We start from the raw sequence: 20,543 nt of genomic DNA, 5'->3' as shown, positions 1-20,543 counted from the left end.
TCACAAATAATTATAACTAAAGTTCAATATTTTTTACTAAACTTTAAGTATATGATTGTAGTTCAATCATTTTTGTCTGAACTTCAATCATATTAAACTTTAAATTCACATTTTGTAAACCTTAACTTCAAACACAATAAAAGCTGAAGTAAAAATATAATAAGACAAATTATAGCTATTACTGATATTTTCTTTTATATTTTTTCACCTGCACAATTTTCATTCAAAATATTAATAAGGTAATACGAGATTTCTCGATCTTTCAAAAAAAAAAAGTGGCGGAGAGGGGAAGCCAAGACATAGTTGATGAGAGTGTTTAGAATAAAACAAATTATATAAAACTACAACAAATAAAAACTGCGTTAATTTAATGTCAAATAATAATAAACTAAACACAAGAAATAAAATAAAATGACAAAAAATAAACTATATGATAAGCACCTCTATTTTGTCTTGGAGTAAACGTAAACACACATTATCTCAAAATGATTACATTAAGGATAAGATGTCCTTTTTATTTAAACTTATAAGATGTGATACTGATAAATATAAATTACACTTGACCAAAACTTAAATATACAGAAATTTTATTTCGACTAAAATAAAATTTATCAAATAATTTAATTTTTAAAATATTAAACTGTATTTTAAAATTTGATGTTCAAATTTGAAACAAGATAAATATAACGTCTTTATAAAAATTCATGAATAATAATAAAAAGGATATTAATTAATTATTCAAAGTTGAAATGATCGACGATAATGATATTCCATAGATTATTAACTTCTTAATTCTTTTAAGTAAATATAAATGTATATTTCTATAAACTAAATATATTCTTCTCTTTACTCTTATTTTGCCATATATATACTTTACTTGGAAAATATTATAGAAATTATCTATCAGTCAATCAAATAGCTTATATTATGATACTAAGCACAGATTTTGCTCATCAATTTTGATAAATTATTTTGAAAATTCCAACATTTCCTTTTCAATAATTTGTCATACATATGAATTTCTCTTCACTTGCTTAGTATTAATTAATTCTTAAAGGATAAGGTAGTTATGAGTTGTGACAATTGACTAGTTAACAATTTTATCTTATAACAAAAGAAAAATAATATTCCTAAACATGGTTTTAATTATTATAAAAAGAAAATCACAAATCGTATAATCTAAACAAGAATATTAAATAATTTTTTTCTCATTTGTAATAATCTTGATAGACATAATTATCTGATATATATTATTGATAGAAGATGAAATTTAATCGAAACATACGTAAGCTAATATTTTTTAAAAGAATACTATTTATTTTCTCATAATTATATTTATGTATCTCATGTTAGATGTTGTTCCTAGAGTGTACATAATATACTTCAAATGCTATATTCTTTTATTTTAAGTGGATAAATAATATTAGTTGAGAAGAAAGTGGATAAAATTTCTATATGTTAGGTATTTGTTGGACATGATTTATGAATGAAGTGGACTTAGAAATTACAATGTTTTGTGTTTATAATAAAATGTTATCATAAAATCTTTCTATTTTAGTTTTTTTTTATATAAAAAAGGAAATTACTATTATTTTATAATAAAATAAAAATTACAAAGGTAATAACATCAATATGGTCACTTTTGTAACGTAAAAAATAACATGTGAATTATTTTTATAACATATTAGGAGATATGTGAATCGCATTTATAATAAAAAGTATATCAATATTAAATGTTAAAATTAAAAATTATAACAAATTATTTTATTTTTTCTTTTGAATTTTTGAGAATTTCAATAAATACGAATTTGAATTAGTCAGATCAGCGTAAATGTCATCGTAAAGAGAGATAAGAGGATTTTTTTCTCTTACTCTGTCACTCCAAGAGAACACAAAATGTATACGTGACAAATCTTTTGCTTTACTTTTTCATCTTCTCTTCTTCAAGCAAACTCTCTTTGTTCATCTTCAACAATCCCCACTATCTTGGTTTATATATATATATACAGTTATATATACACAGAAATATACAAAAATATCTAAGTCAGTACCCATAACAAGATGTGCAGTAGTGAACAGAGTGAGCTCACGGTGTAACAAACTCAATTTGTGAGTTTGTTCTTCTCTGTAATCTTTTAATACGTCAGAATCACGGATACCCAGAAGGGTATTTTGTGTGGTGGATCATTTTCAGGTAATAAAAAAGTGATCTTGATTGAAGTTTCTTTCAGAAATTTTGAGTTTTGATTACTGTAGAGTGTTGATTTTTTTGTTCAGTTTTATGAGTTTATGGTTGTGGGTATTTTGTGATTGGGGCAGAAATTTTGTTTATCAGTGGAAAGATGAATACTTTTTTGAACTTTAGAGCTGGTTTTATCCTTGTTATTCGGATATAAATTGTTTGAACGGTAAATGAACAACAACATATCCAGTGTAGTTTTAGCAGGTGTTTGGGGATGGTGACATGTATGGAGACCTTACTTAAGAGCGGAGCTGGGTAGGGCAGCCCTTTAGCGGAAAATCACAGTGTTTATACATGGTTAATAGTATTTGTTATGTGTAAATAGTGGATGTTGAACCTCATTCAGCTTATTCGTGTGTTTACTTCTTAATATGTTGAACCAGTTTATAGTGAAAATTTGGGCTCCTCCATTGACCTTACCCCTTCCTTTACAGGTAGAGAGACCGTTTTGATAGACCCTTGATTCTAATAATGTCTATGTTCGGGAAGAAGTAAACACATAAAGAATTCAAAGAATTTAATATTTATAGTAATTTACCATAGTCCATATATATACATAAAACTAATTTCAACCTTGAATATACCGTGTAATCCAATGAAGGGGGTTTGGATGAACCCCTTACTCCCACTTGGCTCTGCTCTTGTCCATGCTGTATAATATGTACATTACTTAATTCTATTTTATTTATTTAATATTATGAGATTAAAAGTAATTATACACTAGTGTTTTCAAAACAAAGAACAATTTAGAAGATAGTTTAAGCTAGTTACATTAAATGAGGTGAATGAATAGATCAAATTTTATGTTCCTCTTCTAAACATGTTTTTTGTTTTTGTTTTAAATGCCAAATTTTACTGGAAACAAAGGAGAGATAACAAGTAATGGATGGTTAATTAACAAGTAATTACTGAGACACTATGTATATTGTTAATATAAAATAGAACAGGAATTACAGCATAAAAAATGCAAATTCTACTGATATGGAAAGAAGCAATGGCTGCTAAGCTCCTGACTATTAATGCACAGTTCTCGACCCTTTCTATCGTAACATGCATTTCCATCCGTGTCGCAATTTTTTTAATAGGCTATGTACTCAGTGCACTGAGAACTGCCTTTGGTCCCCAAACTTACTAACTCAGTTCAACCTTGCGGCCGCCCAACAACTTATAAGTGCTAGTGACTGGCTGATTTCCAGGATTATAAGCAAATGACTTATATGTGACCTCAAGAAGAAAAGATTATAATCTAATGACTTATATGTGGCCTCGAGAAGAAAAAACTCATTTTTCTGTTGACTTTCTGCCTTTCCAAACAAAGCCTAGACTTTGAAATACCTTCATGTTTCTTTTTTCTTTACTCTAGTTTCCAAACACGGCTAAATTCACTGTTTTGTGGGGAGGGCAAATCAGAATTGTCCTTTGTGGATAGTGGTTGCATTCTCATGACCAATCCCAAGTTGCATTCTTCACTTGTGGGTTCTGTGTTTGTTTGCAAGTGGCTTTGTTTATGCAAAAGTGCAAATAAATTAGTCATGATATGTTATGCTTTTACTTTATGCATATGGCTTGTTTCCTCTCGATACAATGTATTTGGGAGGCCTTAATGTAGTAGTTAAAAAGTTAGTTGGTAAAAACATCTCTGATATTTTTATATCATGGATCTACTGTTTGTCAAATTTGGCCTTGGCTATTAATCTCAACTATTTTTGCTTGACACTAGAATATAGTGGTATGATCACTTTGCTATTCGGTCATAATTAAAGTTAAGGGCGCCAAGTTAAAAATAAAATAAAATATGAAAGGAGCAGAAGTGTAAAACTAGTAATCGGACTAGATTGCCTTTCATTTTAAGTTCAATAATTTGGTATATCGTTATTTTGTCCAAAGCTTGTCCAGTGATTGGATGCTTTTGGAACTAATTTATGAGTCAAATAGACATAATATCTGCACTACAAGTTAAAAAAGTTGTATTCCTTGATTCTATCACTATCGTGCTAGTATAAGCAGAAAAATCTGTCAAGCTGCTCTTATTGTTATTGGTTCAGACAATCATCTTTTCGGTTCTGTCACCATGCTGACATTAGGTTGTTGTAAAAGGAAGCAACTTTACAGCTTTATACTTCCATTAATGATCAAAATCTAACTGAATTTGCTCCTCTTTCAGAGCTTAAATAGGCTACAGGACTACAGCAACAACGAATAGACCAAGAAGGAAGATGGAGTCAAGGCATTCCATTCATCACGTACTGCTTCTAGTTTTGTTTGGTTTGTCTGCCCTGTGCCAATGCTCTGCTACTGGGGTTGAAGCAAACCAGACAGCAGTACTGCTTGTGAATGCATCCGAAGCATCAGCAAGGAGAATACCTGATACCCTTTTTGGTATATTCTTTGAGGTGAGTTTAATATTTGGGTGCTCAATTTGTGGTGCAAGTGAGAAGCATTTACCTTCCAGTTTACAGTATGTAACCCATCTCATATATTTTGTGTTTAATTTGTTTGTCCTGTATTTTTTGTTCAAACTCTATATATACCTGATAACTATTGCAGCACATGATTCACATAAACTTCTGATTTTTGGAACTACCTCTAGGATATATTTTTACTAGTTCATTTTTCCAAGCTGAAATTCACATTCTCATTCCTCATAAAGGTTTCCTGTTTGAACTAAAGGAGGAAAAAGGATGATAAAATAAAGGACATTCTATAGTTTACGTCTGTCAATAATATGAGACCAGAGAATGGACATTTGATAAGTGCCGCTGATGCCTAATCTTATGAATCATCAACATCTTCCGAATATCTGTCTGGAAAAGAGTGATCATACCTTGACATTTTACAGATGAATTGGACTTAATTTTCCATGATATTGGATACAGGCTATTAACTTTAGTTCATGACCTGAATATTGTATTTCAGGAGATCAATCATGCTGGTGCTGGTGGATTGTGGGCTGAGCTTGTCAACAATAGAGGTCAGTTTGATTTTATGGTTGCGTTAGAAAAGGAAGTCTCTAAAAAGAAATGAATACATGCATTGCTTCCTAGTGATTGACTATTAATTGGTTTTTTTTGGCCTAAAAAAAGGAAGGAAAAGAAAGCAAGACTCATATATTGGAAAGGATGAAGTAGTGACATTTGAGTTGCTCAAGCAGAAAAATGGGGACAACCATAGCATGATTTTATGCCGTCTCGTCTCTTGGATAGTCATTATTAAATTTTCTTCATAGATGAATCTTAACTTGGGATGTTTTATGTTTGGTATGCTACTATGGTCCGAGAGGTTGTTTTTTGACTGATAAGAGTACTATGATGAATATATTTAAGGCAAATAATGCGAGATGCTATCTCTATTCTTCTAATAATAGTTTTGCTTCCTATATATTCTTGAGTTCTATTTTATTTAAGCGCTAGTTTTCTTGAAACCTCAGGTTTTGAAGGTGGAGGCCCAAACGTACCTTCAAATATTGATCCTTGGTCTATCATTGGAGATGAGTCCAAAGTGATTGTATCAACAGACCGTTCATCATGCTTTGATCGGAATAAAATTGCAGTTCAAGTGCAGGTGCTCTGTGACCATACAGGTGCCAATATCTGTCCAGATGGAGGAGTTGGCATCTACAACCCGGGATTCTGGGGCATGGTATGTTGCTCTTTAATGCTCGACCGAACATTCTTTATGTGTTTCTTGCTTCCTCTCTCAAGGATTCACCTTTCAATATTCCGCAATACCAAAAGCACACTAGATTTTCTTCATTTGTTTTTTTAAGTTCAATCTAACTAGATATAGATCTACTCTTCCTTCTTTGTGTATTTCGGTTCATGTTCTTTATTTATCATCCTCATTTTATGTTTTCTTGCAGAATATTGAGCAGGGAAAGAGTTACAAACTAGTGCTTTATGTTCGTTCCGAAGAATCAGTCAATGTATCTGTCGCTTTAACTGGTTCAAATGGATTGCAAAAGCTGGCTGCTGCCAACATTGTGTAAGTTGATGTCTAGCCGGCTTTATTTTTCATGCTTTTACAAAGTTTGCTTCTTGCACTCAATTCATTCAAGTTGCCCTTTGCAGAGCTGCTGATGTTTCAAGTTGGACGAAGGTGGAAATTTTGTTAGAAGCAACAGGAACAGATCCCAATTCAAGACTGGAATTGAGATCATCTAAGAAAGGTGTTATTTGGTTTGATCAAGTCTCATTAATGCCTACTGACACATACAAGGTGAGTGGTTTAGAGCTTTCTTGTAGGCATTTAGAAAAGACTCATAGTTAATCAAGGAGAGGGTGGTTTCAGTGCAGCTGGCTGACTTAATGACATGTTTCCTGAGCCAAGGCTTCTAAAGGGCTCATAAATTCTCTTCTTGTTTATTACTTACAAAATGTGTAGCCAGTTTCAGCTCTATATCTTTAGAAATAGATACAAAAATATAATTTTAATCTGTGCAGTATGGTTAAATGCATCTGTTGTGATATCGCTAGGTTTTGTATCAAACAATAAACTATACCATAATCCCAAATAAACTGCTATATGAATCCTCTAAATCAATTTTTGAGGACGTTATTAGTTTGTATATTGGGAAACATAAGTACTTATTGACCATATAAGCATTATTAACTAATAATATGTAAAATTTGTTAATGTAGATAAAGTTTAAAAAATATTGCGACTTCTTTTTTCTTCTCATTACTTGTCTGTACATATCCAACAATTCTGTATTACTCTAACTATCCTTTTTTGGCCAAGGAGCATGATTTTATTTCCAATTATTTTCTTTCTCATTTTTCATTTTTGTAGGGGCATTAGATGTATTCATTTAATGAATTTTATTCTTGGCAGGGGCATGGCTTCAGGAAAGATCTCTTTGGAATGCTTAAGGATTTAAAGCCAGCATTCATTAGATTTCCAGGTATTCTCCAATATATTTCAAATTTTTCCTTGAGGATCATGCAACTTTACCAACTGATGGACTGGGACATCTTTTAGTATTTTATACCTGCTATATTATAAACTTTTTCATACGATCCCTTCTTGATGAGGAAGAAGAGTATCAGTATAGAGAGAAAATTCATGAGTAAATTGAAAAAAAACAGTATGATAAAAAGAATGGTTTGCACAAAGAAGCGTAAGAAAGCCACAGGAGGCCAGCTACTACTTAAAGATGGAAAGAAGCTGAAATAGAACTGTGTTATGTTTACTGGAAATTATGCTCTCAGGAGTTCATCTCCCATATCATCTCAGCAGTGAAAGTTCTTAGATCAGACTTGAAATACTTTATCTAAACAGTTAGATCTAAGAACTTCACCCTTGAGGAAATACGAGAGACGAGGTTATCAAAAGAGATAATATGGGAGATGAACATCTAGATATAGGATTCATATCAGAAACTGTTTAAACTTTGAAGTTTATTCATTTTTTAATTTCCAATTCATTGAGCAAGTAATAAAAGTATCTTTTTGTCAGAGTTCTACTTGTAATTACTCAGCATAGTAACATGTTTCATACCCAGGTGCAGGGGCAGGATGGAACTTAACTTGAAAGTCAAACTTGCTATTTATCTATTCTTTTCTTATTTGCTTTGATTCTTTGAAGAAGTCAAATCTCCTCTTTCTTATCTGTTTACTTTCTATTTGAGCACTTTTAGAATTTCAAACAACTAGTTTATACAGTGTTGGCTAGGCAAAGAGAATAAATATTAGAAATGTAGTAAAAAGTCTTCATCAATTAGAGGAATTATTCTTCCAAGGGTCTGCCGTGTGTCCTCTTTTACCGGTTTCTTTCATTTTTTCCTGTGTGTCCCCCCTATCGGTCGGTATGTACTATTTGAGCTTCTCAATGGTCAATTGTCCAATGTTGATAAACCTTCACATTATCTATCTGTAGGTGGATGTTTTGTTGAAGGTGACTGGTTAAGAAATGCATTTCGGTGGAAAGAAACTATTGGACAATGGGAAGAGAGGCCCGGACATTTCGGTGATGTTTGGAATTACTGGACTGATGATGGACTTGGACATTTTGAGTTCCTGCAGGTAATATTCTATGTTGCCCAACTTTGTTGCAAATGTATTTGAAACACCTGGGTGGTCAGTCATGCTTAACACACACAAGTACCAAAACTACAACAACAGTTGCATGCACTTGATGTAAACAATTGTATAGTTCTGATTTTGAATGAATCCCCTCCGTTTTCTGCAGCTTGCCGAAGACTTAGATTCACTGCCCGTGTGGGTTTTCAACAATGGTAGTTCCTGCACCGCCACAATTGCACTATTCTCTCTCTTTTGCCTCTCTTTTGTCCGTTTAATTGATTTTAACTTCTTCCTTTTGTGCTTCTTAATTTTCAGGAGTCAGTCACCATGATCAAGTTGACACTTCCAGTATTTTACCTTTTGTGCAAGTAGGTTTATTGAATTTTTAGCTCATTGAATATGATCTAGCGCTTTAATGTGATAAGTGTTCTTTAAGTTATATTTAGTTTCATGAATGTTTCTCTTTTTTGTCCGCTGCGAGTTGGTCTTTTTCTTCACAAAATCTTAGGGAATAAAAATTCAGATCACTGAAAGCTTCATTTTTAATGGCCATAATATTCCTAACTGAGGCTTGTGCATTAGTAGATTATGTTAACATTCATGAATCATGGTGTTAGCGGTTCAAGTTACCAAAGTAATCAACGTTTCGAAAGCAACTAAGGAGAGGGCAATCATTTTTATCTTGGGGTAAATTGGTCAAGAAAATAAAATTAGCAGTGGATATCGCCCAACACTCTATTGATTCACTCTCTTTAGCAACAATTTGTCTTCATTCGTTCCTTGTTACATTACATTCTTACAAATATATTTTGTCTCTATCCAGGAGATATTAGATGGTCTTGAGTTTGCAAGAGGTGATCCTACTTCAACATGGGGTTCTATTCGAGCCAAAATGGGACATCCAGAGCCTTTTGATTTGAGATATGTGGCTATCGGAAATGAGGATTGTGGAAAAACACAATACCGTGGTATGCTTGCTTTACTCTATTTGGCAGATGATATATTGTTCTTTGATTCACAGGAAACTTATTTTAGCGCACTAAGGATTTATGTGTTGCATAACTGTCTGGTGTACATTTTGATTTATTGTGTCCTCATAAAGTTGCACATCTCATCACCTTTGCCATAATTTGACCCGGGAATTAAACCTGACATCCATTACGTATGACATGAAGTGTCTCTCTTCCCCGTTCCTCTGGATGAGTGTCGGGTGCATAAGGAAGCTGTAGATTGGTGTCTTTGTATGAATTTAAAGTTTGATGATGCAGATTAAAGATCTTCATTGTTCTACTGTACCTCTGGCCCTTCATGCCCCGTTCTGTCTGTCTTGTGTAATCAGTGGTTTTGCGAAAACTTTTGTCAGATCTCTTTAGGTGTCAGAAAAAAATCAAAATATCTCTTGAAAGTTTCTGCTTATTGATATCTGAGGCTATTCCATAGAGACTCCAGTGACATTATTTTCTTTTATTCGTCCAGATACATGATTCCAAAACTGCACATCGATCCGAGTGAAAAGATATAATGACTGATTTCTATTACTTGTGATTCAGGAAATTACCTCAAGTTCTATACGGCCATCAAAGATAAATATCCAGATATTAAAATAATCTCAAACTGTGATGGTTCTACGAGACCACTGGATCACCCAGCTGATTTATATGATTTTCATGTAAGATCTTGATGCTTTTCCAAGTAACTCTCACACTAAACATGTGTATCAAAAGCTTTAGCTTTGGTTTCCTTGTCTTTGCATGAGCTTTAACTTTGTGATGTTTCTATGGATAGATTTATAGCAGCGCAAGTTCTGTATTTTCTAATGCTCGCCATTTTGATAGTGCACCACGCAGAGGACCAAAGGTCGGAAAAGCTTCCTTTTGATGATTAATGAGTGGAATTATAAAGTGGTTATTATGTATAACATATATCTCTGCAGGCTTTTGTGAGTGAGTATGCCGTGACTGGAAATGATGCTGGAAAAGGTAGTCTTTTAGCAGCATTGGGTGAAGCTGGGTTCCTCATTGGGGTAGAAAAGAACAGGTACCTGTGTAGCATTTGTCTAATTGTCAACTCTTTAATTTCAATTTCCTACATGGCACGTTGAAGGCCACGAGATTAAAGAACATTTTGGTACATTCGACATATCTGTAGTTTTGTGCCAAGTCAAAACCAGAAAATTGGAACTGAGGGAGTAAATGATTTTTCCTCGACTAGTGACGCGTCGAAAGGGTGATATGTGATTTCACTTGCCGAAGTCTCTGTTGATTAACACCCTTCTCTTTTTCTATGCAAAATATCTGATCTTTACTTGAAAATGTTCTAATCTACGCCATCCATCATCCAGTATACCACACAATACCTATATTTGATTGTATGACGGATAACTTTGATCACAGAGATCAGGCATTGACTAAGTGAATCACCTTAAACTAATAGACTATCCATCTTCTTTCCTTTACTATGTTCCCTTTGCATGACGTAACTTGAAATCATCCTCTGTGCAGCGAAGCAATTGAAATGGCAAGTTACGCACCCCTATTTGTTAATGACAATGACCGGAGGTATATCTCATTGCTTCTGCTCTTTTCTTTTTCAGAAATTTTTCTTATTATATACTATTGACCAAAAATGCTCATTCATGTAGGTGGAACCCAGATGCAATTGTCTTCACCTCTTCACAGATGTATGGAACGCCTAGTTATTGGATGCAGCACTTCTTCAAAGAGTCAAATGGCGCTACTCTTCTGAGTTCGTCATTACAAGCTAATCCTTCAAATTCACTTATAGCATCTGCCATCACTTGGCGAAATTCACTTGATAACAATGATTATTTGAGAATAAAGGTGCGGATATATATTTTCTTGTTTTCTTTCATCATTCTTGGAGGGGGTTAAGTTTTGCTAGATTCTTATGTCAGCTTCATCATAGATAGTTATCATTAGCACTTCAAGACTTTTGACTGGTCGAGGTTCACTCTTAACAAGTAGAACTTTGTGACAGCATAATTTCATCTCCGAATTCCTAAGATGCATGATCTTCCTTACCATTTTGCATACACACACACACGATTCTCCGTCTTTAATTGGTTCATTACTCATATGTTGAGATACTTTCCACAGGTCGTGAACTTTGGAACCACTGCGGTTATAACTAAAATCTCTCTCACTGGATTGGGGCAGAACTCGTTAGAGACGTTATTTGGGGCTGTAATGACCGAGTTAACATCCAACAATGTGATGGATGAAAATTCCTTCAGAGAGCCTAATAAGGTATAATCATCCTACCAAGTTTTGTTGGTTTGGCATAAGCTGTTTCACATTTAGCAGTTAATAGGTCTGTTGCTCGGACTCTTCAAAATACTATAGGAGTCTGTCAGATTCTCCAAAAATAGTGCATTTTTTGAGGATCCGACACGAGCTCAACAACAGCCCGAACAACATAGGCCAAAAATAAGTTCATACTCAATAACTATCAGAAGAAACTTAATTGCTCATTTCCTTTTCTTTTTTCAAATGAACTTTTTTTCTTACTTTGCCTCATCAATACAATGGAACATGTCAAGAATCTATAAAGAACTTACGCACGCTCAGTTTTTACACCAAACCACTACCATTGTTAAGTTGCAAATCGTAGTTACATGTCATGTACTTACTGGTTATGTATAAACACCTGGTGCGGCTAAATTTTATCGGTCAGACAAGAATTTAAATTTTTGCATATATTTTTGTGGTTGCTTTTATTTACTCTAATTTTTTTTTCTTTCAATTTATGTAGGTAATACCTGTTAAAACACAAGTTGAGAAAGTTAGTGACAACATGGATGTTGTACTAGCTCCAAGATCTCTGAATTCAATTGACTTTTTATTAAGAAAATCAATAAACAACAATGTTGATACTGCTTCTGTCCTTAAATCTTCATGCTAAGTAGCTCAATGTATCAATTTAATTTAAGAATATAATGTGGTTACTAATTTATAAATAATATCATTTTCATGGTAATTAGTTCTTGAAACCTCATATTAGATGCTTTTGATTTTTTGAATTTTTTTTTAATTGTTTGCGCTTTATTACAAATGTACTTTATTTATATCAACTAAATATATACATTTGTTTAATTATATATATTAGTCGTCACCCTTCTACAAAGTAATTTTGTCTTCACCAAAATTAATAAAAAAATGATAATTCCAAGTCTTTTTTATTTTTAGTTTTATGCTCAATTTGTTAAGAATTTACTACCAACAAAATTCTTTTATAGTGCACTTTTAACAAACTATGACATTAAAAAAGTAAGTCCACAAAGGGATTGATAGGATTAAAAATATAGATTAACATACTTTGTTTCTATTTATTTATTTATTTATTATTTAATATATCTGTTAAAAAATATTAACTGATATAGTGAGTTTATCATTTATAATTGATAGAATTTCAAATCAGTTTACTTATTAAAGTGATTCTATCTTTTTCAAAAACATTAACTCTCAAAACAAATTTGAGAATATAATAGGTAAAATATATTATCTTTTTTTTTAATTTATCAAAAATAATAAGTGAAAATAGATAAATAAAAAATCAAAATTGGACAAATAAAAAAAAGGAAAGAGGAGTAATATGGTAGTAATTAATTGAATTTTCCATTTAAATGTTAAGCAGACCAACCATATATTGCAAATTATTGATTAATAATAATTGTCTATCAAAGAAATATTGAAACATTGAGAGGAAAGATGATTAAAGTGTATAATTGAAATTAGATAAATGCATTAATTATGACAGCTAGGACAGAAGGTCACAATAATTTACCTTAATTACACATGATAAAACATTAACTAAATTCAAATATTAAATAATTAAGGCTAACACATTTCTAATGTCATGTATTATAAAAAAAATTAGAGATAAAAGACTTGTATCAACTTGTGATTTATCATGGTTTAATTCTAAATAAATTTTAAAATAATAATAGTTATTCATCACTAATCATGATTAAGTGATAGAACTTATATAATGCATTTGTTAGTCCAATTAATATTCACCTAAAACTAACATAACAAAAATTACTTTTTTTTGGTTCCACTTTATGTGATAGTAATACTATTATTATTACTTAAATGATTAGTTTTAGTGATATTCTTAAAAATATCTTAAAAAATATTTTTTATATTTGAATTTATAAAATGAAACAAAGATAATATATCAAATTTCAAACACCACTCTTTCTAATATTATGCACTCTATATCTATAATGATAATTACTTGTTTATTTTTCTTCTTATTAAGAATTTGTGTGGAGATAATTAAGCAAATATAATTATAACCTTCACTAATTAAACATGTACTATTAGAGTGGTCACACCATTTTCTAATTATACTCATAATTAAAGTATTATTTTGATATATTTTGAATGGAAAAGTTTAATGATTTCACACTTTCACTTGAGTTTTTACAAGTCAAAAATAACTCAAATTAATGTATTTCCAAAAATTTGGAGCAAATTATGCTACTCAACTTCCATTTTTGGCTCTTATTTTCTTTGGAAAAAATTTAAATAATTTCACATTATTCTATGAGTAAAAAATTGACAAAAATTAATATATTCCTAACTATGAGAGGAAATTATGTTAACTCAATTTCTATTTTTGTTTTTTATTTCCCTTAATGATCTTTACGTAAATAGTTATTCAAATTTATAATTTATCCTTTTTTATCGATATACATATATAGGTTATACGTTAATTACATACATATTATAAAAAAAGAAAATTTAATTTAATTTATTTATCTTACTCTTTAAAAAATATTTTTCCTTTTCTTTTTGACAATATTTGGATTTTAACTTTTCACTTGATATATATTTTTATGTATTTTAATTATCTTTAATCCGAACTCACAAGATTCAGAAGCAATATTTATTTTTTTAAAACTTTATATCAAATATATTAGTGAATTATTTTCAATTTTAAAGAGTTGAGTGGACGATTATTTAGGTTAATTATCCTTTTATTATTTTTCCTTCATTTCATAATTTATGTATATGACAAAATTGGACCCCTCACTCACAAGAGTGGCAATGGCACTTACCAAGAATAACCAGAATTTCTGCTGATTTTGCCTTTTTCTTCAAAGCCCAATATATATAGTATTCCACCACTTCTCACCCAAAAAGCCAAAATTACTAGTCATCACTTTCACACACCCCACCCCCACCTCAAAATACCCACCCCCACCAAAAAAAATTTGATAAAAATACTTGAACAAGCAAAAAGATTGAAACTTTATGCAAAATGGACCAAGAATTGCATAGAAATTTAGTTAGTGGAAATGGTGGGTTTGAACCAAGATACTTTAGAGGTTTAAGTACCCCTTTTTCATTTTCTTTAACAAGATTGGCCTCTTGTTTCAATCTTCACAATCAAAGTTTTGATGATTATGGTGATGGGGTTTCTTATTGTGATTATGGGTATTCAAGACCTATTGTGTTTCTTGATGTGATATGGAATTTGGCATTTGTTTTGGTTTCTTGTTTTGTGTTATTGACTACTCTTGGAGAAAAGCCTTCTACTCCATTGAGGCTTTGGATTGGTGGTTATGCACTTCAGTGCCTCTTGCATGTTGGTTTTATTTGGGTTGAGTTTCAAAGAAGGAGTTTTGATGATTTTGATGCTGGGAATTTTGATGGGGCTTCTTCTTTTTCACTGCTTCACAGCAGGTACACTCCAGGACTTCAATTTTTGTGATTTTTAGGGTTTGCTTCTTAGTATTGTTATTAATTTTTGCTTAATTTATGCAGTTACTTTTTAATCTGACTGGATGGTTTATGTAGCTTTCTGATTAGGGAGGTTTTTAGAGAGGTTTCTCGAGTTCTCTAAATGAATTATCACCAAGTATTTCATAACATATCACAATTATCAATTGTTCACTTTCCTCTTGAATGATGGTGATTCCATGTAGGAGAATGGAACGACCCATAGTTGAGGTGTGTTTTGATGAATAGTTAATAGTTCATGTTGAGGTGTGTTTTGATAAATAGTTGGTCATACTTCGGGTTGAGAACTTGAAAAATCAGGATACTTTAGGTGTGTTATGGTTATTAATTTTTTTTTTTGGAATATAAACTTTGTTTGTAGTTGGCTTGTTGCATGTTACTCATTACCAAGGAATATGTTCTTTCTCTTTTCCTTTTCTTCTCATAGCATTTTTATTGTTTATTGCCATATTCTTTGGTTTGTGTTAGAATTTTTTTTTGTCTTTTTTTCTATTTGCAGTAAGTTTTTGGTTTCTCTTTGAGGTTGGGATGATTGGGATGAGTGGGAGTAGGGTGGATAGTCCATAATTGATGGAATCCTAAGAAATCCATCTACCTAGTTTGACTAGTATTATATTATTGTATTTGTCCTTTTCTCCCTCTTTGGGTTTCTGATTTCAATCAATCTTTGTCCTAAAACTTGGTCATCATAGACTCATAGTGTTCCTAGTTTACTGACTTGCAAAGAATAACAACAGGGACAGCAACATAGCATGCCTTTAACAAAGATGTGTAGCATTTTGTTACTCAAAAAGTATAAGTTTTTATTGCAAGATTCTTATGAACAATCACAAAAAAGATCCCATCTTTTTGGTGGTACATATTACATGTATATCTTGGGTGATGTCTATCTAGGAGTAATTGTATCAAAAGACAGAAATTTAACAGTGCTTCGCTTCATTTTAATGATCCACTTGAAATAAGTGTAGCCTCTAGTATTGTGTGTAAATTCTTTTAAAGCAATGAATTTATTTGATAAATGAAGTCTAGCTTCTAGTTCTTGGATATGTAAAAGTTAATCACCTTAACATGGCTTTTGTATAAAAGTTGTCTGCTTTACGGGTAGATTGAAAACCAAATCTAGTAGCAATTTATTTTCAGATGTCCTTAAACTAGAGTTGTTTCTCTATGCTTTGTGGTGCCATGAGACAATTCACGGAGTGATGGTCGTGGGGTGGAGCCATTCTGTTCATGTCACTGGAAGTGTAAAGCTCCTATAGCAGTCTATGTACTGGCTTTGTTGGATCTCTTCTGAGCAATGTCCAGATATTTGAAGTGAAGACAAGCATGTAGATTATATAAGCATGTATTGAGAAGTTTTATGGGCTTTAGTTGGTCTTCCTAAGAAATCATACTTATTTCTTAAGAGTATCAAATGAGAGTAACTGCATTTAGTATTTTCGCATCTTTCTGATTCATCTCTGTAGTAAAGCAATGTCCATCCGCTCCGAAAAGTTTTAGCTAATATAGGAGAGGTCAGGATTCATCACACATGCACAAAAATAACTTAAGATCCTCTAGGGACCTTTTCTCAAATGATCAAGTTTGCTGGAGATATCCCATAGTTAATAGCTTGTTTGTCCATTTATGGATAAGTGGGACTTAGATCCTCTAGTTTTAGAATCCCTAATTTGCCTCTGAAAACAAATTATTTGTAGGAGTGAGCTGGATCTCAATAAAGCACAACTTAATATAGTGGATTCATATAGCCGACTTAGACTAGTTTAGGATTGAGACATAGTTGATTTGTTGATATATCTCATCAACGGTAAGTCGATAACTCTAACAAATGCATTTAAGGGACTTCTTTCTTTAACTTCGCTAAGAAGATATCATTGTACTTGCGTAAAATAGTGTTCATGTATAGTTATGTCAACAAACCTCAAGAACTCAACTAGTCAAAGTAGCATGGTGAAATTGGAGGCTTCACCTCCCCTCTCTTCACTCCCCTGATCTTTTGATATTTCTTCTGAGTAAGTTGATCTAATCACTGGACTGCACTATTGCCCTTATGTTAGCATCTTGATTAAATTGAGTCTTTGTATCTTCTTGTGTTTGCGTTGTAGCAGACACCAACCTCCTTCATAGACTTGTTTAAATTGACCAGGTCTTGAACATCTTAGGAATTGATAGTTTCCATAGAGTTGATATGTTGTGCTGGACCGCATTAGTGGAGTGTTACTCGTAATATGAACATTTGGGTCCCAACCTTTCAAGGACTAATACTGAATTAAAATTCAGGTCTCGGTTGTTTACATGACATATCAATACGCCCAAGCTTGTGTTGTTTGCTCCAACAACCATTCCATCTCACCTCAAAAATAAAAACGATTAAGAAGTTAAAAGAATAAGAAATCAATTAGTTTGTTGTACTTAAAGCTCAAGGAAGGGAAAGAAATGAGAAATTCTTTCCTTTCTCAAAATTACGTATGGTTCAATTTCAATGCCTACTTCACATCCTAGCCCCTTTCAGTCCAGTCATACAGATATTATTCTCTGTCTTAGTCCTGGAACTCGAGACTAAAGCGCTTAATACTTTGATAGAACTTTGGTAATTTGAGTGTGATGATGTTATCATTCTTAAATGATGAAGGTTATGAATTTAAACTTTACATTGTGTTATTTTTCTAGCAGCATCATGAAGAGGTTGGAATCAGTCAATACTGTGATTTCATCAATCTGGTGGGTATTTGGCTTTTATTGGATTGTTATGGGTGGCCAGGAACTTCTGCAAGATTCACCTCGCCTTTACTGGTATGAGCTATGCTTCTAGAATTTGAAGTTTTACCTTCATAATAACGACTGTGAGCCATGATTTCCCCTTTTTCCCATCCCCGCAAAGCAAATGAAAAAGAAAAAAGGAAAATTGAGAAAATATACGGAACTATCTCTCTGCCTCCATGAGGGAGGGGTGAGGTCTGCATACTCTCTAGACCTATCCCAATCCCCCCACCCCCAACCTGTGGAGTTACATTGGGTATGTTGTTGTTGGGAAAATATACGAGGTGTGAGCTTGAATAAATGGAAGGTTCCTTAGATATATGCAGCTGAAGAAATTAAGTGGTGATCGTTAATTCGGTGTATGGGTACTATACTAGTTTTATTGGCCTTTCTTTATAACATATGAATGTGTATGTGGTATGTTTAATAGCTTAAATAAAACTATTCTTAATTTTGCAGGTTATCAGTTGTTTTCCTAGCATTTGATGTGTTCTTTATGATCTTTTGCATTGCGATGGGAATTGTAGTCTTCTTCGCATTCTTTTGCTTTTTTCCATTTATCGCAACAGTTGCATATGCCATGAGACTTGGAGATGGAGCATCTGAAAATGATATCAAGACTCTTCCCAAGTATAGATATGGCCAACTAAATACTTCAGGGAACCTTGTAAAAATGAAGACAGGAGAAGATCACTCAATATCACAGCTCAATAGTAGTGCCTCTGTACCTGAGCTTGCTCTTAAACCAGATGATTCTGTAAGCATGACCTCCCACTTTATCCTCCATTATAATCTTTTTTCCTCACTGTTCTTGAGTCGAGGGTCTATCGGAATCAACCTCTCTACCTCACACAAGGTAGAGGTAAGGTCTGCGTACACCCCACTTGTGGGAATCACATTGAGTATGTTATAAGTACACTCTGTAAACTATTATTAGAAACAGAGGAAGAATCAAAATTTGGAAACTGGAAACATAAACATTGAGAGGAGAGAAAAGTTCCATTGTAATCGAGGGAATCTTTTGAAGTAACTGAAAATGGAAATTCTACAATGAGTTGGTTCGAGATCATTGAATGAAGGAATCTGGATTTTCTCAGATATATTTGGCGCGGGCACTACAGTGTGTAGTTTTCTCTAAACGTAAACATGCGAGTTTCTTTATGTTCTGAATTCATCTAAAAAGTTCTTGCATATCCTGTGCATCAGACTGTTATTCTCCCTTTTACCAATTTCTCATCATGCTTCCGAAACAAAACCCCAAAATTTTAGCTTCTGATATCAACTGTTGTTTCTGTGTCATAGTAGTCTAACCTACCATCTCCTGCTTTATTCAAACTTCTAACTGGCGATATAAGCAGAGCTTGCACAAGGATAATCGTCGTCATATATCAAAACTTCCTTTATATCATCTTTTTACCATAGAGGCTAACTTTTTATGTGAATATTGTTTTGTCTACGCAGGAATGCTGCATCTGCCTTTACAAATATGTAGAAGGGGCAGAGCTGTGTGTTCTTCCCTGCAATCATCATTTTCACAATGGATGCATTAGCAAATGGCTAAGGATCAATGCAACCTGTCCCCTCTGCAAATTCAATATTCTTAGGGGTGACACTCTAGTCTGACTATTTGTCCGTCAGACTTGAGTTGGGACTATACTGAGAAATGTAACTTTTTTTTTCTCATGGCCTGCTTGTCTTTTGGCAAAATGTATGTAAAATTAGCCATATTTAATGCTTGTCTCACCCTCAGCTATTACACCCGGTAGCCTTTGTATATTTGATTAGTTAGCTTCTCTTTACAGCCTACTTAAGCAGACTCTTCATTGTTTTGCGAGTTTCATAGCTAAATCGCTGTGTGTTCACAGAAAAGAATATTATGACAAGTTATGTGAAAATCATGCTCAAAAAAATCCCCAGAAAGTTTCAGAAATAGTGAAGGTTAGATAACAGCAACACTCAATCTAGCCATTGATGTGGCTGATATGTGGGCACTTGAAAGCAAATAATGTCAACCACAAACTGGATGACATTTTGTGCTTTGATTTGACCAAAAATGCACTGAAGTAGTAAGTGGAGTTGCTCCTTTTTGCTTTTTATTCTCCACATCAGTCAAATTTATCAAAATTTCTTAATATGACAGATTCCACTTTGGTCTCTTTTTCTTAAATCATTTTCACACATGTGCATATTATATAGGCCTGGACTAAAGTTGTTAGCTTATATAACTTGAGGATCCACAGATTTGTTACTGTCAGCCCATAATTGAATAACTGGACTTGGAGTTAAGATATATCCTGCAAAATGCAATATGCATCAAGAACCAGAAGACAATCTGCCCCTCTATCCTTCCCTGCTTAAATAACTAGGTTTTGGTGCGCGCACTGTGTTCTTACCACTAGACCAATGTTCTTGGGACAGTTAGTACCAATTTCCACATCGATCGATGTGTATAACAGGATATTCCAATGTCTAATACCCTCAGATCACCAAACCTGTTGGAGACTTATTGACACATTACAGACTGCATGAAAATTCAGCTTCTTTTGTCCCCTTAGTTTAGTGGTGACAATGAGAAGGATAAACAGAAAAGAGAGAGTACTCATTTTATCCATAGAACTTTTCAACAAGCTAAAACATCATAAACTTAGGAACAGAAGGGAGTGGAGACCATCAAGCTGAAGCCATCTTTCAGCTAGAACCTCCAATCGATCATACATAGCCTCCAAAACAAAGCAGAAGGCTCAGGCAGCAAAA

General features: G+C 32.9%; 2 protein-coding genes across 3 annotated transcripts; both read left to right on the top strand.

Annotated features, from left to right (window-relative positions):
• Positions 1-1,893: 1,893 nt before the first annotated feature.
• Positions 1,894-12,276, top strand: LOC543517 (alpha-L-arabinofuranosidase). The gene is made up of 18 exons (NM_001246996.2): positions 1,894-2,194; positions 4,407-4,635; positions 5,159-5,213; positions 5,670-5,881; positions 6,102-6,223; positions 6,310-6,457; positions 7,073-7,142; positions 8,117-8,262; positions 8,429-8,474; positions 8,578-8,630; positions 9,086-9,230; positions 9,813-9,931; positions 10,048-10,119; positions 10,196-10,299; positions 10,764-10,820; positions 10,904-11,102; positions 11,379-11,528; positions 12,034-12,276. The coding sequence occupies exons 2-18, from the start codon at positions 4,459-4,461 to the stop codon at positions 12,181-12,183; spliced, it is 2,025 nt and encodes a 674-aa protein (NP_001233925.2). The 5' UTR covers positions 1,894-2,194; positions 4,407-4,458; the 3' UTR covers positions 12,184-12,276.
• A 2,045-nt stretch (positions 12,277-14,321) lies between these two features.
• Positions 14,322-19,595, top strand: LOC101253241 (RING finger superfamily protein). Of its 2 annotated transcripts, none has more exons than NM_001329954.1 (4): positions 14,322-14,972; positions 17,703-17,822; positions 18,249-18,546; positions 19,251-19,582. In NM_001329954.1, the coding sequence occupies exons 1-4, from the start codon at positions 14,548-14,550 to the stop codon at positions 19,410-19,412; spliced, it is 1,005 nt and encodes a 334-aa protein (NP_001316883.1). In that variant the 5' UTR covers positions 14,322-14,547; the 3' UTR covers positions 19,413-19,582. The 2 variants fall into 2 exon arrangements, with proteins under 2 accessions (NP_001316883.1, XP_010312169.1); XM_010313867.3 differs by having other exon boundaries at positions 14,328-14,972; positions 17,700-17,822; positions 19,251-19,595.
• Positions 19,596-20,543: the final 948 nt, after the last annotated feature.

The sequence above is a fragment of the Solanum lycopersicum genome, chromosome 10 (genome assembly GCF_036512215.1).
Source record: "Solanum lycopersicum chromosome 10, SLM_r2.1".
Classification (NCBI taxonomy): domain Eukaryota; kingdom Viridiplantae; phylum Streptophyta; class Magnoliopsida; order Solanales; family Solanaceae; genus Solanum; species Solanum lycopersicum.
This window is presented reverse-complemented; position numbering and strand designations above follow the sequence as displayed.

Coding starts and splice junctions, on each gene's coding strand:
- LOC543517 (NM_001246996.2), top strand. CDS start 4,459: ATGGAGTCAAGGCATTCCATTCATCACGTACTGCTTCTAGTTTTGTTT. Junction 8,263..8,428: donor GACATTTTGAGTTCCTGCAG/GTAATATTCTAT, acceptor CGTTTTCTGCAG/CTTGCCGAAGACTTAGATTC. Junction 10,821..10,903: donor GTTAATGACAATGACCGGAG/GTATATCTCATT, acceptor TCATTCATGTAG/GTGGAACCCAGATGCAATTG.
- LOC101253241 (XM_010313867.3), top strand. CDS start 14,548: ATGGACCAAGAATTGCATAGAAATTTAGTTAGTGGAAATGGTGGGTTT. Junction 14,973..17,699: donor TTTTCACTGCTTCACAGCAG/GTACACTCCAGG, acceptor TTATTTTTCTAG/CAGCATCATGAAGAGGTTGG. Junction 18,547..19,250: donor CTCTTAAACCAGATGATTCT/GTAAGCATGACC, acceptor TTGTCTACGCAG/GAATGCTGCATCTGCCTTTA.